The 21,696-nt window shown below is 37.5% G+C and overlaps 2 protein-coding genes and 1 long non-coding RNA gene across 6 annotated transcripts in view; all 3 read right to left on the bottom strand.

The window, feature by feature from the left end:
* Positions 1 to 126: 126 nt before the first annotated feature.
* On the bottom strand, positions 127 to 3,063 carry mif4gda (MIF4G domain containing a). The gene is made up of 6 exons (XM_077198969.1): positions 2,979 to 3,063; positions 2,637 to 2,710; positions 2,393 to 2,502; positions 2,063 to 2,218; positions 1,876 to 1,968; positions 127 to 1,003 (listed from the first exon to the last, which is right to left on the bottom strand). Exons 2-6 carry the CDS (start codon positions 2,698 to 2,700, stop codon positions 776 to 778), a joined length of 651 nt encoding a protein of 216 aa, XP_077055084.1. The 5' UTR covers positions 2,701 to 2,710; positions 2,979 to 3,063; the 3' UTR covers positions 127 to 775.
* A 3,116-nt stretch (positions 3,064 to 6,179) lies between these two features.
* Positions 6,180 to 8,186, bottom strand: LOC143706726 (uncharacterized). Its single transcript, XR_013193019.1, has 3 exons — positions 6,867 to 8,186; positions 6,654 to 6,763; positions 6,180 to 6,569 (listed from the first exon to the last, which is right to left on the bottom strand). It is a non-coding gene; the product is annotated as an uncharacterized LOC143706726 (long non-coding RNA).
* Positions 8,187 to 12,008: 3,822 nt separating this feature from the next.
* The window catches only part of grb2a (growth factor receptor-bound protein 2a), a 33,195-nt gene continuing 23,507 nt past the window's right edge, over positions 12,009 to 21,696 (bottom strand). For 2 of the 4 annotated variants that reach the window (XM_077198968.1, XM_077198967.1), the window contains exons 4-6: positions 15,957 to 16,079; positions 15,339 to 15,507; positions 12,009 to 13,102 (exon numbers count right to left, since the gene is read on the bottom strand). In XM_077198968.1, the coding sequence (XP_077055083.1) occupies positions 12,917 to 13,102; positions 15,339 to 15,507; positions 15,957 to 16,079 (478 nt within the window). In that variant the 3' untranslated portion in view covers positions 12,009 to 12,916. Of the gene's footprint in view, positions 13,103 to 15,338; positions 15,508 to 15,950; positions 16,080 to 21,696 lie in introns of all 4 variants that reach the window. The other 2 variants (XM_077198966.1, XM_077198965.1) reach the window with 1 other exon arrangement.

The raw sequence follows: 21,696 nt of genomic DNA, 5'->3' as shown, positions 1-21,696 counted from the left end.
TCTGCACTAGCTTTACTAAATGTTCTTAATCATTTTCTATGTTGTTTTAATGCTTTGGCAAAACAAAATATGTTTTGTCATGCCGATAAAGCTTTCTGAATTGGAGAGGGAAAGAGGGACTCAAACTCAAAACAGCAGACTTTATAGTATATAAACAGGACAATGAAAATGCTCTCAAATTTTTAAAAACTTACAGCAGCCAACATGACTGAACATTTTTTTCCATATTGACCCAAACAAAACTTTAACAATGTAGGCCATTTTAAACTTAATATGCAATTAAGAAACTTTTACAAGGTATCCTAATGTGCTAACAACACAGGTAAAAGTCAGAGCATCTTCCACTGATATTGCAATAACCCTTCACTGTAAAAAAATATGAAACTGTACAAAGTGTTCAAGTATTTAACTTCTAAAAATAATTATAAATTAAAAGAACTAAACAGAAAAGACAACTGCCATTCATGTATACTGCTGGTGACTCACAGGTTTGCGGCTGGGAGCGATTGCTTTTCTTATTGCATGGAATCATCATGTATCACCAGTGCAGATTTAAGACACTAACCTCAAAATAGAACAAATTCTGACCATTCTGAGCTAAACCCAAACGCTGAACACAACACATGCTAATGCATGAACACAAGCTCTGCCATAATGCTCCACAGTACTAGTACATGGGGTTACCACTTCTTTCTCCCATGAAGTACTCTTAAGGCCTTCCATGAACACTGAACGCTTGAAACCCAAATGCGGAACCAGGAACCTCATTCTCTCCTCAGTCAGCAACTTCACTGTAGTAGTACTTGTGTGCAGTTTCAGTGAGGGTCCAACCACTGGCCCTGAACTCCAAGATCTCCAGCAGCAAGAGCCTTGTCATGGAGCCGAGGTCTTGCTGAAGGAGAAAACCATCCCGCAGCAAGTAAAAGAGCTGATTCATGCGCTGAGAGTTTGTTTGCTCCAGCTGCTCACCCACACGATGAAGCTGTAAGACTAGACAGTCCACCTGTTAGAAACACAAAAGAAATTCCAGAAATCATGTACTGTCAGAGTATGTACTACATTTCAAAAAACTTCACAACCATTAAAAAGTAGTATGTTCTGTAAAGTATGAACACAATCACATGCTACATTCAGCATAGGGATGTCAATGAGTAATTGTTAATCGAGGAGTTAATGGATTAATCACCTTTAAAAAATATAATCGATAAATCAATAAATAAAGCTCAAATGCATTCAGTAAAAATGTGTAAAGGTGAAAACACAGCCTATAAAATCAACTGATGCTATAGTATGCATTACAACTTGACCACTAAATGTATATTTTAGAAAACTTTGCTCAGGCTTGTAAACACATTTGAACTGCCAGTAGTCCGTAACAATTGCAATAAATGATTTTGTATATATAAATACACACACATGCATGTATATATTTAAGAAAAATGTGTTGTTTATATATATAATATATTTATATATAATATAAATTATATATAAATCTATGAACAGTACATGCAAATATTTCTTAAATATATACAAGCATGTGTGTGCATTGATATATATAAAATAACTATACACAGTACACACACATATATATGTAAACACAAACTTTTATCTTGGATTAATCGTTTAACAGCCCTACTTAAATCATCCGTTTTTTTTATTACTGTTTTATGAATACTGGGAATTTGGATATTCCACAAAATTGCACAAAGTTACTTTGTCTTCTGACATCCCTACAATCCTGACATCCTTGTTAATTTGAAACAAGGTTATGATACAATGCAGCAGAGTGTCAAAAATTATAATGTTGACAGACAGTTATATATTCCTTCTCAAAATTAAATGTACTTCCAAATGTTTATGAGCCAAATCTTTTACCTCTTCCTCATTCATCAAGGCATCTGGCTGAGCCAACCTAAAGAGGCAGTCATATATTGGATCCACAAGGGCCACAACAGGAGCATTGTTTACCTAAAAACAAGTTAGTCAGTCAAACCTGGTTGAGGAAAAACAGACCATCCAAATACAAATTAAACACTGCATACTTGCAACGGAGATATTTTACCTTGATATAATCAAATACGCTGCATATAAACGTTACCACACACACCCACTCCTCCACCGAGCGGTTTCGAATCTCCTCCCTGGCAGTGAACTCTTGCTGTAGACGATTCAACAGCTTTCGCCTGAATTCACTGGATGCAGCTTTTTGGGCCTCTGCCTATTTAGTATAAAAGTTTATTCACAATGTAATAAAACAAAATGCATGGCTTCAATGGAGGTTAATTTCATCATGTGTTTTGCAGACAAAAACAAGTTGTTGGTTCATGAAAACAGCTTGTGTTAGGAATATATTAAAGGTCACAAGTTAATGAGCAACATAAGAAAGGCTTACCTGAACTACAGTATAACACATGCGGCCAGCATCTTTACAGAACGAGAGGTCTTTCAATGACTGCTTTACAATGGCGTTAGAAAGCTTGTCCATATCAACTTTCTTTGGATCTGTGAGGGGAAAAAAACCACTTGTTCTTGCAAAGTTCTTAACCTGAAAGGGTAAGCTAAAGGCAAGATACTTAAAAATCTTACCAAATCATTTTAAATGGATAATCATAGAAAGTCAGGTAAAGTTTACATACCGTTCATCGCTGTTTGAAGCATAGTCTGAGTTTCCGTATCAAAAGCAGTCCATGCGGAATCCATGCTGGTCGAACTTAGCAATAATATAAGGTAATCAAAACAACGGAACGACCACAGACAAAAACATTCATTTATCAAATGTATATATAAAATATATCGAATTACATGACAACAATTCAGAACATGACAGGGATCGCTCGCGTGCATTGTTTATCTCGCTGACATCGCTGTGCTGAATTGTTTGGTAGTTTACAAGTCAGAACAAATTCTAGATTCGTTAAGAAATTAATTTATATCAAAAGTATTGCGAAATCACAAAATGTTCAATATCACTCTCTTACTTCAAACGCGGAATCCTCGCGCGTGTTTGTTTCCTGTTTGCGTGGACTGGTCAGTGCGCATGCACTTTTGGACACACTTCCGGGTTCAACACTCATGTGCATCACCATGGCATGTATCTTACTATTATGCGCTTAAAATATACTAATGTATATTCGCGTATTATGAATTATTTACACCTTTTCTGTAAAGTATTTAAATATTTACCACAGTATTACTCTTTATCTGGTTTGCAGTTCTGAAAAAAATACTTTATTTTAGTTATTTAGATGTCACTAGACTATGGAGGACCAAACCTGCAGAAATTAAAAATAAATACATGAATAAATAAATGAATAAATAAACAAATAAATATGCGAATAAATGTTAAAAAAAGACTATTTATACTTTTATTTCCTTATGTATAATTATATTTTTTCCACATTTATTTATTTATTTAATTATTTGTTTATGCATTTATTTATTTTCAATTGTATTTTTCACATTTATTTATTTGTACATTTATTTATGCATTTATTTATGTACACATTTATTGCTCTGTATGCTAATGGCAGGGGCGTGTTTTACCTAAGACATAGCAATCGATCTCAGAGTGGCAGTTCTGAAGCATTGAGCCACATTGATTGACACGGGCTCTGTTGACACCTTGTGGTGTGACCAATAAATACGCAAGATGTTTGTGGACGTGACTTTACAGGTCACGCAGGAAATAAATGACTTAGAGATGGGCAATATGGCCAAAATCTTATATCACGGTTTATGTCCTTTAATATGCCCTATAAGTTTTACCATAGGCTACATAGGCCTACTCTTTATTCCGGACATGGCCGTAAAACATCAGCAGGTCGGGATTTCTAAAATGTCTGGGCACACTTGAACAGAATCCGCTGATAAACAGACAATTTGACACGGAAGCGCGTTGTATGACAACCCTGTTGTATGAATAATTCTAATATTTATATTAGTTGTATGCCTGAGATTTAAATGAAAACCACAAAACACGCAATTTGGTTAAATGTTTTCCCCCAAATATCTGCTTCTCTTACCTCCCTGAAAATGGTTTAGGCCGATCCAGGGGCGTCGGACAGGGGGTAATAGTGGAACTATTGCGGAATGCACAAAGATATATTGATAATCCATAATATTAAAATGACAAAATCACATTGTTACAATGATGCTATCGGTAGGGATAACATTTCACAAGACTCAATTTTACATCCGTAAAACTGAGTGAGACATGTTTTTATTTGTCACTTGTTTAAGTCATCTAAAAAAAAAAAATTTAAACTCGATTTGGGGGGGGGGGGGGGGGGGGATAGGGGGTTCTGGCAGCCGCTAGTTCGCTTATGCCTCGGGCCGGCCCTGGTCACTATCCACTGGCACATGCCAATAATGTCAGTGACACATCTCACTATATGCACTGGCACATGCCAGTGGAGACCAGGGGCTCGTTCTTCGTACGTTGCTTAAAACATCCGAGATCAAATGAGACATCCAAGATGATATCATCGTGCTAATCATGATCCGGCTAATTGGGTTCTTCGAACACACCTGTTGTTTATGATTAGTATCGCTGGATTGAGTTATCTGAGATAATTGCGCGTTCATGCGCTGGGTTAAAAGGGGATATGTATCGATAGTAGAAACAATGATCAGCAACGCTGCTATTGGCTGTTCAGCATGGCCAAAGAACGCGCCCAGTTTTTCTCCCAAGGAGAACAAGAGCTTTTAATGGAAGGTTATGCCGAATTTGAATCTTTAATTAAAAACGACAGGGAACACCTCGAAGTCTGCAAAATCCAGGAGAGAGGGCTGGCAAAAAGTAGCAGACAAATTAAATGCGTAAGTGCTGTCCATGGTAGATGTTTCTATCACTTTCTACAGTATGTATTTTTGCATTCTAATAATTTCATATTTATTTCGTTCTTTTATGTCAGAGCCTCCGCGGGACCCACTAGAACATGGGGACTAGTAAAAGGGAAGTACAAGAATATTCTACAAAATGGTAGCCTTTAATTCTTATACTGTCTTTATTTTAAAAAGCCAATTTTTTCCTCTTTTTAAAAGCCACTGTTAAATAATGTGTTTGTCTGTTTATAACAGCCACCAAGAAAAAGGCTGAAAAAAAAAAACAGGTGGTGGTCCTGCACCACCACAATATACCCCAGCAGAGGAGCTGGCCCTTGGGTTGAATGAAAACCGACCCATTGTGGAGGGCATCCCTGGGGGCAGCTCTTCCTCAGACCCAAAGCCAGGGACCAGTAGCAGCAACACCTTTATTACTAGTAGGCTAAATGAGTTTTCAATTCTCTTAGTACACAGTTCATTTATTTGTTGCTGCATTAAATGAAGTATAATCCAAATGGCTTGTACAGTAATTTAAACCGTTTGTGAAAGTGAAAACTTCTAAACTTTTAGTTAATATAAAATATATTGCCATGAGTTATTGATCACACTATATTTTTTACAGTGTCATTAATTGTAATGACAATTTTTTTTGTTCCCCTCTTTTGTGCAGTTTTACATAATACACCAACACTTTTACCTGTTCCCAAGCAAGTGGTGGCTGAAGCATATAAGTTGTGTACTTTTTCTAACTTGCATAAAGGGAAGAAAGTGCAACACTTTGTAATACCCATTTATTTCCATTGCACAGGACAGTGAAGAAACCCTCTCAGATGACTGTCCTTTGGAGGAAGAACCTGTAAGTGCGTAAATAACTTTACACTAATTTGTATATACTTGTGTACCTATTCTTTCTGCAATATGAGTTGCAGGAGTCCACACCTACAGAAAGGCCTACAGAAGAGTCTGCACAAAGAACTGATACAGAGGTGGACAGTGTTGTACTTTTACTTTTTACTTTTGTTGCATGAGGCATGTTTTGACCCTTTTTCTTTCACAAAATGACACAGGGTGACATCCGTTCCCTATATAAACGGCATCTTCAACAAAAAATCGAGTATTTTGACCTGAAAAAACACAAATTAAGAGGAGAAATTGAACTTGACAACTTGAAAAAGACAAAAATTGCACTAGAGATAGAGTTGCTTCAAAAGGACCTTCAGCGTAAGTGCTAATACATCATTTGACACATAGTAGTATTGCTGACTTTACATAACTATCTCTTATTGCAGGCAAAGGATGACTTGCTGGCTTTTCTTTATAAAGAATTGTTTAAATAAAACTCCAGGAACTAAGCATTTTTGTCTTGTCTTTTTATTACACATTCAAAAATGGGTTTTCCACAATTCTGTCCCGTGCAGCTCTGCCACTAGGTTGGTCCAAGTGCACTGGCTGGAGGTCATCATCAGGCTGCACCCCCACCACAGGGGTCCTCTCCTTTCTGATAGTGGCAATGTTATGCAATATGGCACATGCAACAATTATGTCACAGGCCCTGTCAGGTGCAACCCTCAGACACTGAAATCTTTCCTTTAGTTGCCCAAAGGTCATTTCAATGCGTGCCCTTGTCCTGGCTAGAGCTGCATTGTAACGGGTTTGTGGTCCAGAGTTTGGGTCAGGGAATGGCGTCATGAAGTACTGCCTGCAGGCATAGCCCCGGTCACCAAGCAGGACCCCGTCAAAATTCCCTGTATAATGGAAAAATGCAGTTTTGTTAGGCTCAGCATACGTGTGTGTAATACTGTGAGCTTGACATTTATAAGTTCCCTTACCACGTTCAAATAATGTGCATAAATGTGACTCTCTGAAAATTCTTGAGTCATGCACTGATCCTGGCCATTTTGCTTCCACATTTGTTATATGGAACAGAGTCACACACCATCTAAGAGATTTTAGTCAGTCAACTGCATACTTTTTGATTACATTCATTTTTTTATGTAATATATTACTAATCTGGAATATTATAAATTGTAATAGTAACTTGCCTGCACATTTACACTGTGACCCCCCTTTCGGTTCACAAAATCCCCTTCATTGGGCCCTGGTGGGGCCTTGATGGGGACGTGTGTGCAGTCTATGGCACCAATCACGTTAGGGAAGCCTGAAGGACACATACTGTTAGTCATACTTTTTGGCATGGTCATGATTGCATGTCATTAACAATTATAAATGTACCTGCAATAGCAAAAAAATTCTGCTTTACAACCTGGGGTCTTAAGTGGCTTGGAAATACCACAAAACCCCCTAAAAACTGCTTGAGTGCCAAGTAAACTTTGCGAATGGCACGACAGACAGCACTTTTCACTAAGTTCTCTGCATCTCCAATAGTGTAAAGGAACGTGCCACTCGCAAAGAATCTCAGGGCAATGCACACAGTCTGTGCAGTTGTCAAAGCCCGACTCCTCCGTGTTGAACATTTAATGTGTGGTTCCAGCAAATTAATGATGTAAATAACACCCTCACGAGAAAAACGATATCTCTCAAAAATTACACTGTCGCGCTGCGCTAAAGGATCCTGTCTATCCTGCAATACGCGATTAATTCGAAAAGCTCTGCGAATTATCCTCGCACCTTCCGCAACAGGTTGCTGTCGTAAAAATGGACAAGACATGGCTACGACAGACTTCCCGTATCACCTCCGCTTATAAAGCCGCAATCTAATCCTGTTTACATGAAATAAGCCTGCTCGCGAGCAGGTTCAAGCTGGCGCACCTGTTGCTATGACAGCAAGTCTAGGATGAGCTTCGAAGAACCAAACGATCCAAGATCATGCCAAATCGCCAACAATCAAATCCAGCTAACTGAGTTAGCGACGTACGAAGAACAGGCCCCAGATGTGCCAATACGCAGAGTGACCTGTGCCATTGGCTTCTGTGCGTCAGATGCACATGTCACTTAATGTTAATACCCCCTCTCTTTATTTGCCTAGCTTGTGTCCTCCCATGTTAGCGATCCCCCTATCAAAAGCAGAAATGGTTTGGCCTTGTTGTCCACCGAAGCGGTCATTCAGCTTGTGTGGCATGGAAAGGAGCCTCGGCTGCTCGCGCGACAAAAAAAATAAGCCTAAATCAGGTTATCAAAAAAGAAACGAGTGGAGGGAAAGGGAAAGGGAAAGAAAGTTGCAGGAGGGCAGACAACTTCTGATTAGTTTTTTGGGGGGTAGGAAGAATGGTGAGGCTTGCGAGAGAAAAGTGTAACCAGAGAATGTCTAATATGGGGAGAACGTTCACTCAGTAAACTTCCGGCTTCTGAACTGGTTGCAGTTTCACTCTGGTTCCATATGAGGGCGCTCACAGGACGAGTGCAGAATGTATGGAGGTCTATGGAGCTATTGAGAGTGAGGAGTTGTCGTCATGGTACAGAGCCCCTCCCCTCGATATCACGGGGTCTCGCGGGATTCTCACCCTCTCCGCCATGTTGGCAGGATTCCGGCGGCAAAACAAGATTGTTTACGTGTGTTGTTAACTCGGTAGTAGAGGAGGTTCTCGCAATTCCACACTGTTTTAACATGCCTGGAAGTCACCGCTGCGTTAAAAACTGCTCCAGTACCTCACACGATACATTTGGAAAACATAGGAAGAATGGAATACACTTTTTTAGGTTACCGAAATGGACACAGCATCAGGGAGAGCAAGTCTCTGACCTGACGAGGAGACGCCGGATTGCTTGGTTGGCTGATGCCTTTGATAAGTTGACACTGTTTGCTGTGCCTTAACGAACATGTGCAAAAGTGTTGTTTGAGTGCCTTGTTCATTACTTTTTTATTTCTTGAAATAAATGCTTGAAACAACTTGATATGGCTTAACAATATTTATCGAGAACTGAATATATATGTATTTTTTTCGGACAACATAAGTTTCATAGACAACATAAGTAATAATAATAAAATAACAATACTGTTCTTAGTGCAAAAGAACAAATATCTTGATGCTGCTTCTCCAAATACCGCTGTTTTGCGCTTGGTGTGAGCTTGTTCCTGTAAGGTCCCTTTTCTTTCGCCTTATCTTTTTGCATTTCTTTACTTTCTTCCTTTTTTTCTCGTATTCGTAGATCCGTCTCTGTCCCGCCGAAATAATAAATGCGCGAAAATAATAAATGCGAAAAAATTAAAGAGCTCTTGAATGTTTAGTCGCGCTTCTGTGAAGTTCTGATGGCGTTGCCCCTGGCAACCGATAGCGTCTCCTACCATCATGGCGAGCCGGCTCAGACCCCGCCCACATTGGCACGTGACTCCTCAATCTCAATACCCCTAAAAATCCACTTTTCTCAGGATATAATTTTTTGTCTAGTAATTAGTATGTTGTATTCGAAAGGAGATGCAAAGAAATTACTCATTGCTTGGTGTTAGATTTTTTAGAGTCACTCATTTGCTTCAAAAAGTCTTTTAAAATGTCAATGACGTCATACACATCGTTCCACCAGAGATACTGCTTTACGGCAATCCTTCAGTCACTTTGGTGCTTTCGCGCTCTGTCTGCACTTTCTTTTCATCGACAACACCGCTAACACAGGTAAATACACGCGCTAGAAGAGTTTTTGTTTTGTTGTTTTAAAAGACTACGCCGAAAATACACACACACATTCTGGTCCTGCTTCGGATGTCACGATGCTATCAAGAGGGCGTGATTTTTTTCCCCAAACCACTTCAGCGGAAATCCCGCCCTGCAGCCGATTTCATTGGTTTAGGTTACAGTGACGGGTAGGTTTAGGGATCAGTGTTTGGTGTAGGCAATCAGTACAGTGATTGACATGACCAATGAAAACTTTTAAATCGGCTGCAGGGCGGGATTTCCACTGAAGTGGTTTGGGGGAAAAAATCACGCATCAAGAGGTGTCTCTGGTCGTAATAAGTCCTTCACTGACCAATCAGCGTTCATTAGCAGAATGCTAGCGTGTAATGGGCAACAACAACTTAACCTGTAAGAAATCGAAAGGACATAAGTACTCGTTCATTCAACTTTCGACCTATAACACATGTTGAACTTGCAAAACCTACAATCAAATCTGAGATTTCGGATCGGGTGAAAGAGAGAAATTTAGCCGTCTAGCTCCATAGACTCCCATTCATTTTGCACTCAGGGCGATCGCCCCCCCAGTGGAACTCTGGTGGAACTACAACCAAAATTCGGTACAATAGGCTCTCCGTAGACGAGCTCTGTTATTACTCAACCTCAGTGAAGTAGTCTTGTAAAAAGTAGCCTACCGGCACTTTATACAAAGTAAAAAATTTAATTGTGCAAATGTGACAACACCAGTCTTTTTGCACGGTTTTACTTAGATACACGCAGATAGACGGCTGCATTCAAACGGTCCACATTTAGGCCTAACTGTTACAGCTTTCCTGTTTGCAGCGCTGAGCACTTTAGCCAATTACAGAGAAGTCTGTTGAGCGTGTGAGTGTAGCAACAAATCATATACAATTCTCGTCCTCTCAAAATGGAAAAATATTAGAAGGCCACATTTTAATCTAGCTATTATTTACATTTATATTATTAATGTTAATAATTCACTTATTTAATTTATGTTTTATTTTCTAATAAATTAAATGGTTAAAATTAGTCTGTTTTAAAATTTCTTGCTATGTTAGCAATGGTAGGCCTACACTGAATTTAAAGGGGCATTCGGTAACTCTACCTATTTCTTCGCTGATTTTCACTTTTGTTGTCGCATGTTTTCTCAGCGAGCTTCCCCTACAGCTGTGAGGCGTATATTTCACAACAATGTCGTAAAAACGTGTGGAGGTGGTATGTCTACCGAGGTGGGTAATACATACACATTGAGTGTGTGTTTGTCAAATTGCCGTAAAGCAGTTTGTGGTTCTCGCTCGTTCTCGCTTCTCACGAGACTTCCTATTTCTATCTTACCGGGACGTTAGTCCCCATGTTGCAAGTTTGGTTTTCCGCCTGGGAATGCTGGGGGGAGTGGGAAAGTCACCATTCTCAACAGAACAGGTTATTAAACCATCCAAATGATTTCTAAACGGTTTTATTAAGTTGAAATAGTTTCCCGAATGCCCCTTTAACCTTGTGAAATAAAAAAAAGAAGTTTTGAATAATAGTGAAAATAAAGCAGTGTTGGAAGGGGCCCATCCCTTGGTTCTGTGACCGGGGCCCAACATTTGGTGCTACGCCCCTGGTCCGATCTAAAGTATTTATTAATTATTCAGTCAATGACAAGCATCAGATGGACCCAATAAAATTGTAAGTCCCACCCCAGCTCGTGAACAGAACAAATCAGAGTTGACGCGGCTGCTGCCTGAAGCTAACGATGAACTTGGTGGAAGAGCAGGAGACTGACTGACTGAAAAATGTTCGGAAAAAGAAAACATCAAATCAGGGTACCAGAAACGCCATGAAAAGAAGGAGAGGGAGGCCAGGATAGTTGTTGTATACCAGTCGATCAAGACGTTCTTAAAGACAGTTTGTATGGTTATTTCACCGGGAATAAGACAACTACCGTCTGCAGCCTGCCGGGTACTGTCACTTTTCATTACTGTCACTCATTCATCATGCGCACCACAGTCGACAGAATGAATACACGGTCAAAATTCCTGTCTTTTCACACTATTGTAAATAGAGTTAAAAAAATAACACGAGTCATGCATTGCATTATGCACCTGACCTGCCGACTGTAGGCTATTTAATACATCAAGAAAACACGAATAGCCTACAACAACACACTGCACTTGGATGAATAAATCTTTTTGCTTTATTTAATAATATTACCAGTTCTATATTATCTTTATTAAAAATAAGACAATAAATGATTTTATTTTTTAAATTTGACTGCATTCTTGTCAATTTCTAAATGTTTACTTTTTGATTTATGAATTATAACAGACTGATGGGGCAAAAAAACCATTTTACTCTTTTTAAAATTGGTTTTATTATTATGTAACAATTTCTTGCTTTTTGTTAGTTGTAATTTTTATATAAACATTTAAAATAAAGGTTTAACAACAACATCACCATCTTCTGTTAGTTAGGCCTATATGTGGGGCTCCATGCTCATCTATTGTACAGTATGATGTTGGTGGGGGCCCCGAATCCTCTGTATGGCATCATTCTACGGCACTACTAAGCAGACATATCAAATAAAACAAAACAAAAATCACAAAAAAAAGTGCATTGGGTTTCACTGGAAATATCTTTATTCTATGTAATTTATACAGGAATCATCCAGAGTATCCAACATACTCTATAATGTTCCCAAATGGAATCACATCAAGAGCCATTTTAAAGGGATTCATGAAATGCTCCAAATTTGTTACATTTGATAATTGATCTGCTACAGACCCGCTGGCACCATTATATTATTTTCAAGCTATTTTGATATAAAGGGATACTTCAACCAAAAAGAAAAATTCTGACATCACCTTTATGACATTCCAAACCTGTATGACTTACTTTCTACTGTGGAGCACAAATGAGGATATGTCTTCTACAGAAGGAAGTAGTACACATTTGGAACGACACGAGGATCGGTAAATAAAGAATTTTAATTTTTGGGTAAACTGTCCCTTTAAGAGAAAAAGAGACTACTTGTAATTGTACTATGGCATGATATTATGCTTGATCATCCCACACCAAATAACATGGCAACACTACATATTATGAAAACATGACAAAAAGCAAAAATGAAAAACTCACTATGCATTTTAACAATACAAATCAAACATGACATGGTGCTTTAAAATGAATCCTGGTGCAAAACTGTAACTGTGGTGTGTCAAGTGATATCAACCTCTTATTTGTGGAATATTTTTTTTAGTACAGCAGATATCATATAACATGAAATAAAGTTGCATATAAAGCTAAGCTGATGTGATGTACAGAACGAAATATCAGTCCGGAACATTCTTCTCACACAGCCAATATTGCTTCATAAAATGTCAACCACTCCAAACAGCAGAGTCTCTTTTTTTCGGCCAATCGACATCCATGTCACATGCCTTTTCTCTCCCCTCTGTGGTTTCCGTGGCAACCCAGCTGGAAGTCCACAAGTGCTTTAAGCAGGCAAACATTTTCTCTGAAAGTTACATGTTTTGATTGACAGGTGTGACATAATTGCGAGGAAACATTCCTGTCTGTCCGTGACAAGCCCCCTTCCACCAATTAGGATCCGAGTTGTCCAGGACCTGGATGAAATCTCCACGCCTGAAACCCAGCTCTCCATCCTCTTGAGGGTCAAAGTCAAACAAAGCTTGAACATATGTGGAATGCTGTGGAACAGAAGTAGAAATGTTGAGAATTATTAGAATTGTGTCATTGCTTAAAACTCAGTCTGGCCTAATGCTGGTTATAACTGCAATCATAACTGTGCTTGGATTAGTAGATTGGAGTAACACTCCACCATTACATCATACTAAAACCCCAAAGACACAGTTAAGAAATGAAGGATAATATATATATATATATATATATATATATATATATATATATATATATATATATCTTGGCCAGGTCTTGTTTGTAAATGAGAAGTGGTTCTCAAACAGTTCTGATTAAGGTTAATAAAGGTTAAATAAAACATTTAAAAAAAAATTATATATATATATATATATATATATATATATATATATATATATATATATACACACACACACTATTTACCATACATATAAATATATATGAAAATATTGATTTTTTTTTCATGAAGTATCATGAAACTCCCCTATTTTAGCACTGGAAAAAGAAAAAGACTTAAGAAATGGGCATTTAAAGCTGTGGAAAAGTGGGAGTGAAGAGGGTGCCCATCTGAATAAAACACAATACACTCATTACAGACACATGAATATTGACAAAAGCAAACAACAGAGTTGGGGGCACCTTGATGTATTTTAAAAATATAACCCTATGACAACAATCTCAAAAAAATCTTATCATTAGACACTACTAACAACTATCATGAACAAATCAAATACATTCTGTTAAATTATTCTTAGAAATATTAACAAATCAGCATTAGGCTATAACTTTGCAGAGCAACTGGTCTATATGTAAAATTGAGGAATAATAATATTTTCATAACGTTTAAGAACACTACAATCTCTGAACAAACGACACGTCAGTTTAAATAAAGAAAAATAAAGGCATAGTTACTTTTTGTCTATCAGTCTACATAATTGTTTCTGTGTATCAGATTAATTCATTGTGTCATTGCATTCATGATCAGTGTACCGCTGTATCAGTGTCTTTATTTGCACATATCAGTATCAGTGTCTTTATTTGCACACATCAGTCACAAGACATGAAATATTTGCACATATATTATACTAAAGTATATTAAATATCTCCATAAAAGCTAGAAACACGCTTGATCCTGTCTGAATATAAACTGTGATCCGCATTGCGAGTGTTAGTTTTCTGTGCAGAAACCACTCATGTCTGCTCATAAATATTGTTGCAATCATATTTCCCATGTGTTTGCAGTCAAACTTCAGCTCTGACCACACTGTTGGGAAAATGCAAACAACACTTTTGTGCTACTGTACTGATACACCTACACCTACGTGTCCGAACGCAAAGCTGAAGAGGCAGAGGTGAACGAACTGCGCTTAAATGCTCTTTCATGACATTTGAATTCTCCACTGTAATGCGATACATGTAAGACCATAATAATAAACGTAATGAGTGCTATTTTTGTTTTCATTGATGTGCAACCTGTAAAAATACGTTAACACCTCAAAATTGTTGTCATTGATTCATGACCCTTAAAATAACTTAGGTACAAGGGTGATTGCACAATGCATCAACACAACAATTTTGAGGGAAAGTGTTGGTTTTAATTAAGTAATAATAATTTGTTACATTTAAATAGCACTTTTCTTGGCACTCAAAAGCCCTTTACAAAGAAGGGGATCTCTCCTCAACCACCACCAATTCACCTGGATGATGCGACGGCAGCCATATTGTGCCATAACGCCCACCACACACCAGCTTAGCTTACTGGTGGAGAGGAGGCAGAGTGATGAAGCCAATCAGTATATGGGGATGATTAGAAGGCCATGATGATGAACAGAGGCCACTGGGCAAATTTGGCCCGGATGCCAGGGTTAAACTACTACTCTTTTTTCAAAGAATATCCTGGGATTTTTAATGGCCACAGAGATTCAGGATCGGTTTAAAACCTCAACCTAGTTTTCCCAGGAGGTCTCCCATCCAGGTACTGACCAGGCTCAACCCTGCTTAGCTTCAGTGGGCAACCAGTCTTGGGCTACAGGGCGGCCAGGCTACTGGCTGCTGGCCATATCACGGTTTGTTATTAAGGGGAAAATCATCTAGTAACAGGGTGACAACTTAGGTAAAATGAAAAATTGCTTTAATACAATTTACTTAAATTCAATTGGTTATAAAAAAATTATAATGTTGCATGATTTATTTGTTGGTTTTAGTCGAGAAGGTGAGATGTGTCCCATACAGTACTTGTGGAATGTTCCAGCACTGATTCAGTCCTACCTGTGGTACCTGTTCAATGTCCCTCAGGAAAATGGGCTGATTCCTGGACACAGAAGTGGATCGATGATAATCTACTAAAGAGTTTAACGAGTTAAATTTGACCACCCACAAGAAGTATTTTCCTGCTCCGTCCCGTAAGACTTTGAAATGCTGGACATCATTCCCAAATCTATGGGAAAACAAAGGGGGGTGGGGGGGGATTGGGGGTAGTGTTTAGAGAATTACATCATAACCAGCTGCATTTATAGCACTTGGATATTGCAACTATAGTTATAAAAAAAAACTATGCACTGTTCAGTGTATCATAAACCCTGATGTCTATCTGTGGAGAACTGTTTGAATGATTCAGTGTTGGCCTAGTTTAGATACCACACAAAAGAATTCAGAAAAACACAAAAATAAAGTGCTGAAACGGCTATATTTTTTGCTGCACTGCATCAATTATTCATTGACATGCCCCTATTTACAAGAACAGATTCAATTACTGCATCAAAATTTCAAAAAAATAAGTGTTTATTACTAGGACTTCAGAAAAGTCATATACAAATTGGCAATGTTATTTTGCACAGAGAAATACAATAGAGTAGGATAGAATAGAATAGAATGACGTACACATACTTGACAGACAGTGAGAAGTCTCCAGGTGCACTCTCACTCTCCCTAATGAGAAAAGCTCCATCGTGTCTCTGTTTATTTAACAGTTCTTCTGCTTTTGCACGGGGAATCTTCCCATAAAACCAGCTGTGTGTTCAGATCAAATCAAAAAGCAATGGTTAAGATGTTGTAGAATGTACTGGTGACATTCCACTAATAACACTATGGTGTTGCTAGGGTGATTTAAGGTATTTTGGGTGGTTGCTAGGGTGTTCTGGGTGGTTGCTAGGCAGTTGCTAGGGTGTTCTGGTGGTTGCTAGGGTGTTGCTAGGGTGTTCTAGGGTATTTTGGGTGGTTGCTATGGTGTTGCTAGGGTGATTTAAGGTATTTTGGGTGGTTGCTAGGGTGTTCTGGGTGGTTGCTATGCAGTTGCTAGGGTGTTCTGGTGGTTGCTAGGGTGTTGCTAGGGTGTTCTAGGGTATTTTGGGTGGTTGCTATGGTGTTGCTAGGGTGATTTAAGGTATTTTGGGTGGTTGCTAGGGTGTTCTAGAGCATTTTGGGTGGTTGCTATGGTGTTGCTAGGGTGTTTTAAGGTATTTTGGGTGATTGCTAAAAAGAAAGAAAGATTGAAAGAAAGATTAGAAAGAAATAAAGATAGATAGAAAGATTAGTTAGAAAGAAAGAGAGAAAGAAAGAAAGAAAGAGAGATAGAAAGATTAGTTAGAAAGAAAGAAAGATTAGTTAGAAAGAAAGATTAGTTAGAATGAAAGAAAGTTAGAAAGTAAGATTAGTTAGAAAGAAAGAAAAAAAGAAAGATTGAAAGAAAGATTAGAAAGAAAGAAAGAAAGAAAGAAAGATAGAAAGATTAGTTAGAAAGAAAGAAAGAAAGATTAGTTAGAAAGAAATAGATTAGTTAGAAAAGAAAGAAAGAAAGAAAGATTAGTTAGAAAGAAAGATTAGAAAGAGAGATAGAAAGAAAGATAGAAAGATTAGTTAGAAAGAAAGAAAGATTAGTTAGAAAGAAAGAAAGATAGAAAGTAAAATTAGTTAGAAAGAAAGAAAGAAAGAAAGATAGAAAGATTAGTTAGAAAGAAAGAAATATAGAAAGATTATTTAGAAAGAAAGAGAGAAAGAAAGAAAGAGAGATAGAAAGATTGTGTTCATAAGTGTATGAGTTTATAAGTTTATGAATTCATGAGTTCATAAGTGTATGAATTCATGAGTTTATAAGTGTACGAGTTTATGAGTTTAGAGTTTATAAGTTTAAATGAGTAAGAGTTCAGAGTTTATTAATTTATGAGTTTGAGTTCATAAGAGTTTGAATTCATGAGTTTATAAGTGTATGAGTTTATAAGTGTATGAGTTTATGAGTTTAGAGTTTATAAGTTTAAATTAGTCTAAGAGTTCAAGTTTAGAGTTTATTAATTTATTATGAGTTTAAGAGTTTAAGTGTAGATAGATAAGTGTCATAGATATATGAGTTTATTAGTTTAAATGAGTCTCAATGGCTCATATAGTATATAGAATGGCAGTTTGATTCAGTCTAGGGCTTCAAGGTATTTAGATTTGAATTTTTGACAGTTGGGGAGTTTGAAAATCTGAACATTCCGCCATGTTAAGTCAATGGGAGTTTTTTCCGACTTTGATCGTCATTTTTAGGAAAACCGTAAGTCCGATCAGTTAGAAAAGATATAGCATACCGAGTCAGAACAGTCTGAGTGTCTGTGCCGAGTTTGGAGTATGTGGAGTTAAAGCTCTAGGAGGAGATAGAGTTGTAAATTTTTGACAGAATAATAATAATAATAACTAGAAAAAGTTCGTCGAGACAAACTTTAAGTTGGCTTGTGAAAGTTTGGACCAATAAGTTTGAAGAAGTTTAAATTAGTTTAAAGTTTAAATTAGTTTAAATTTTAAAGTAGTTTGAAGTTGAAATTAGTTTAAAGTTTAAAGTAGTTTAAAGTTTAAAGTTTAAAGTTTAAAGTTTTAATGGTTTAAAGTTTAAAGTAGTTTAAAGTTTGAAGTATAGTTTGAAGTAATTTAAAGTTGCTAGGGTGTTTCTAGTGGGTTGCTAAGGTGTTCTGGGTGGTTGCCTGGCGGTTGCTAAGGTATTTTAGGTGGTTGCTAGGGTGTTTTGGATGGTTGCTATGGTGTTGCTTGGGTGTTCTACGGTATTTTGGGTGGTTGCTATGGTGTTGCTAGGGTGTTTTAAGGTATTTTGGATGGTTGCCATGGTGTTCTGGGTGGTTGCTATGGTGTTGCTAAGGTGTTGTAAGGTATTTTGGGTGGTTGCTATGGTGTTCTGGGTGGTTGCTAGGCAGTTGCTAGGGTGTTCTGGGGTTGCTAGGCAGTTGCTAGGGTGTTCTGGTGGTTGCTAGGGTGTTGCTAGGGTGTTCTAGGGTATTTTGGGTGGTTGCTATGGTGTTGCTAGGGTGATTTAAGGTATTTTGGGTGGTTGCTAGGGTGTTCTGGATGGTTGCTAGGCAGTTGCTAGGGTGTTCTGGTGGTTGCTAGGGTGTTGCTAGGGTGTTCTAGGGTATTTTGGGTGGTTGCTATGGTGTTGCTAGGGTGATTTAAGGTATTTTGGGTGGTTGCTAGGGTGTTCTGGGTGGTTGCTATGCAGTTGCTAGGGTGTTATGGTGGTTGCTAGGGTGTTGCTAGGGTGTTCTAGGGTATTTTGGGTGGTTGCTATGGTGTTGCTAGGGTGATTTAAGGTATTTTGGGTGGTTGCTAGGGTGTTCTGGGTGGTTGCTAGGCAGTTGCTAGGGTGTTCTGGTGGTTGCTAGGGTGTTGCTATGGTGTTGCTAGGGTATTTTGGGTGGTTGCTATGGTGTTGCTAGGGTGATTTAAGGTATTTTGGGTGGTTGCTAGGGTGTTCTGGGTGGTTGCTAGGGTGTTCTAGAGCATTTTGGGTGGTTGCTATGGTGTTGCTAGGGTGTTTTAAGGTATTTTGGGTGGTTGCTAAAAAGAAAGAAAGATTGAAAGAAAGATTAGAAAGAAATAAAGATAGATAGAAAGATTAGTTAGAAAGAAAGAGAGAAAGAAAGAAAGAGACATAGAAAGATTAGTTAGAAAGAAAGAAAGATTAGTTAGAAAGAAAGATTAGTTAGAATGAAAGAAAGTTAGAAAGTAAGATTAGTTAGAAAGAAAGAAAAAAGAAAGATTGAAAGAAAGATTAGAAAGAAAGAAAGAAAGAAAGAAAGATAGAAAGATTAGTTAGAAAGAAAGATTAGTTAGAAAGAAATAGATTAGTTAGAAAAGAAAGAAAGAAAGAAAGAAAGAAAGAAAGATTAGTTAGAAAGAAAGATTAGAAAGAGAGATAGAAAGAAAGATAGAAAGATTAGTTAGAAAGAAAGAAAGATTAGTTAGAAAGAAAGAAAGATAGAAAGTAAAATTAGTTAGAAAGAAAGAAAGAAAGAAAGATAGAAAGATTAGTTAGAAAGAAAGAAATATAGAAAGATTATTTAGAAAGAAAGAGAGAAAGAAAGAAAGAGAGATAGAAAGATTGTGTTCATAAGTGTATGAATTCATGAGTTCATAAGTGTATGAGTTTATAAGTTTATGAATTCATGAGTTCATAAGTGTATGAATTCATGAGTTTATAAGTGTACGAGTTTATGAGTTTAGAGTTTATAAGTTTAAATGAGTAAGAGTTCAGAGTTTATTAATTTATGAGTTTGAGTTCATAAGAGTTTGAATTCATGAGTTTATAAGTGTATGAGTTTATAAGTGTATGAGTTTATGAGTTTAGAGTTTATAAGTTTAAATTAGTCTAAGAGTTCAAGTTTAGAGTTTATTAATTTATTATGAGTTTAAGAGTTTAAGTGTAGATAGATAAGTGTCATAGATATATGAGTTTATTAGTTTAAATGAGTCTCAATGGCTCATATAGTATATAGAATGGCAGTTTGATTCAGTCCAGGGCTTCAAGGTATTTAGATTTGAATTTCTGAGAGTTGGGGGGTTTGAAAATCTGAACATTCCGCCATGTTAAGTCAATGGGAGTTTTTTCCGACTTTGATCGTCATTTTTAGGAAAACCGTAAGTCCTATCAGTTAGAAAAGATATAGCATACCGAGTCAGAACAGTCTGAGTGTCTGTGCCGAGTTTGGAGTATGTGGAGTTAAAGCTCTAGGAGGAGATAGAGTTGTAAATTTTTGACAGAATAATAATAATAATAACTAGAAAAAGTTCGTCGAGACAAACTTTAAGTTGGCTTGTGAAAGTTTGGACCAATAAGTTTGAAGAAGTTTAAATTAGTTTAAAGTTTAAATTAGTTTAAATTTTAAAGTAGTTTGAAGTTGAAATTAGTTTAAAGTTTAAAGTAGTTTAAAGTTTAAAGTTTAAAGTTTAAAGTTTTAATGGTTTAAAGTTTAAAGTAGTTTAAAGTTTGAAGTATAGTTTGAAGTAATTTAAAGTTGCTAGGGTGTTTCTAGTGGGTTGCTAAGGTGTTCTGGGTGGTTGCCTGGCGGTTGCTAAGGTATTTTAGGTGGTTGCTAGGGTGTTTTGGATGGTTGCTATGGTGTTGCTTGGGTGTTCTACGGTATTTTGGGTGGTTGCTATGGTGTTGCTAGGGTGTTTTAAGGTATTTTGGATGGTTGCCATGGTGTTCTGGGTGGTTGCAATGGTGTTGCTAAGGTGTTGTAAGGTATTTTGGGTGGTTGCTATGGTGTTCTGGGTGGTTGCTAGGCAGTTGCTAGGGTGTTCTGGGGTTGCTAGGCAGTTGCTAGGGTGTTCTGGTGGTTGCTAGGGTGTTGCTAGGGTGTTCTAGGGTATTTTGGGTGGTTGCTATGGTGTTGCTAGGGTGATTTAAGGTATTTTGGGTGGTTGCTAGGGTGTTCTGGGTGGTTGCTAGGCAGTTGCTAGGGTGTTCTGGTGGTTGCTAGGGTATTGCTAGGGTGTTCTAGGGTATTTTGGGTGGTTGCTATGGTGTTGCTAGGGTGATTTAAGGTATTTTGGGTGGTTGCTAGGGTGTTCTGGGTGGTTGCTATGCAGTTGCTAGGGTGTTCTGGTGGTTGCTAGGGTGTTGCTAGGGTGTTCTAGGGTATTTTGGGTGGTTGCTATGGTGTTGCTAGGGTGATTTAAGGTATTTTGGGTGGTTGCTAGGGTGTTCTGGGTGGTTGCTAGGCAGTTGCTAGGGTGTTCTGGTGGTTGCTAGGGTGTTGCTAGGGTGTTCTAGGGTATTTTGGGTGGTTGCTATGGTGTTGCTAGGGTGATTTAAGGTATTTTGGGTGGTTGCTAGGGTGTTCTGGGTGGTTGCTAGGGTGTTCTAGAGCATTTTGGGTGGTTGCTATGGTGTTGCTAGGGTGTTTTAAGGTATTTTGGGTGGTTGCTAAAAAGAAAGAAAGATTGAAAGAAAGATTAGAAAGAAATAAAGATAGATAGAAAGATTAGTTAGAAAGAAAGAGAGAAAGAAAGAAAGAGAGATAGAAAGATTAGTTAGAAAGAAAGAAAGATTAGTTAGAAAGAAAGATTAGTTAGAATGAAAGAAAGTTAGAAAGTAAGATTAGTTAGAAAGAAAGAAAAAAAGAAAGATTGAAAGAAAGATTAGAAAGAAAGAAAGATAGAAAGATTAGTTAGAAAGAAAGAAAGATTAGTTAGAAAGAAATAGATTAGTTAGAAAAGAAAGAAAGAAAGAAAGAAAGATTAGTTAGAAAGAAAGATTAGAAAGAGAGATAGAAAGAAAGATAGAAAGATTAGTTAGAAAGAAAGAAAGATTAGTTAGAAAGAAAGAAAGATAGAAAGTAAAATTAGTTAGAAAGAAAGA

This window comes from Siphateles boraxobius, unplaced genomic scaffold (genome assembly GCF_051911475.1).
Source record: "Siphateles boraxobius isolate OS27281-9 unplaced genomic scaffold, OSU_SipBor_1 41, whole genome shotgun sequence".
NCBI classification, from domain to species: Eukaryota; Metazoa; Chordata; class Actinopteri; order Cypriniformes; family Leuciscidae; genus Siphateles; species Siphateles boraxobius.
Note: the sequence above shows the minus strand (reverse complement) of the source record. Positions and strands in the feature narration are given on the sequence as shown.

What these genes read in the sequence shown, in the direction of transcription:
- mif4gda (XM_077198969.1), bottom strand. Translation starts at nt 2,700, where the DNA reads ATGGATTCCGCATGGACTGCTTTTGATACGGAAACTCAGACTATGCTT. An exon ending in GCTTCAAACAGCGATGAACG is followed by an intron (nt 2,503 to 2,636) that starts GTATGTAAACTT and finishes TTCCCCTCACAG; the next exon opens with ATCCAAAGAAAGTTGATATG. An exon ending in GCGTATTTGATTATATCAAG is followed by an intron (nt 1,969 to 2,062) that starts GTAAAATATCTC and finishes ACTTGTTTTTAG; the next exon opens with GTAAACAATGCTCCTGTTGT.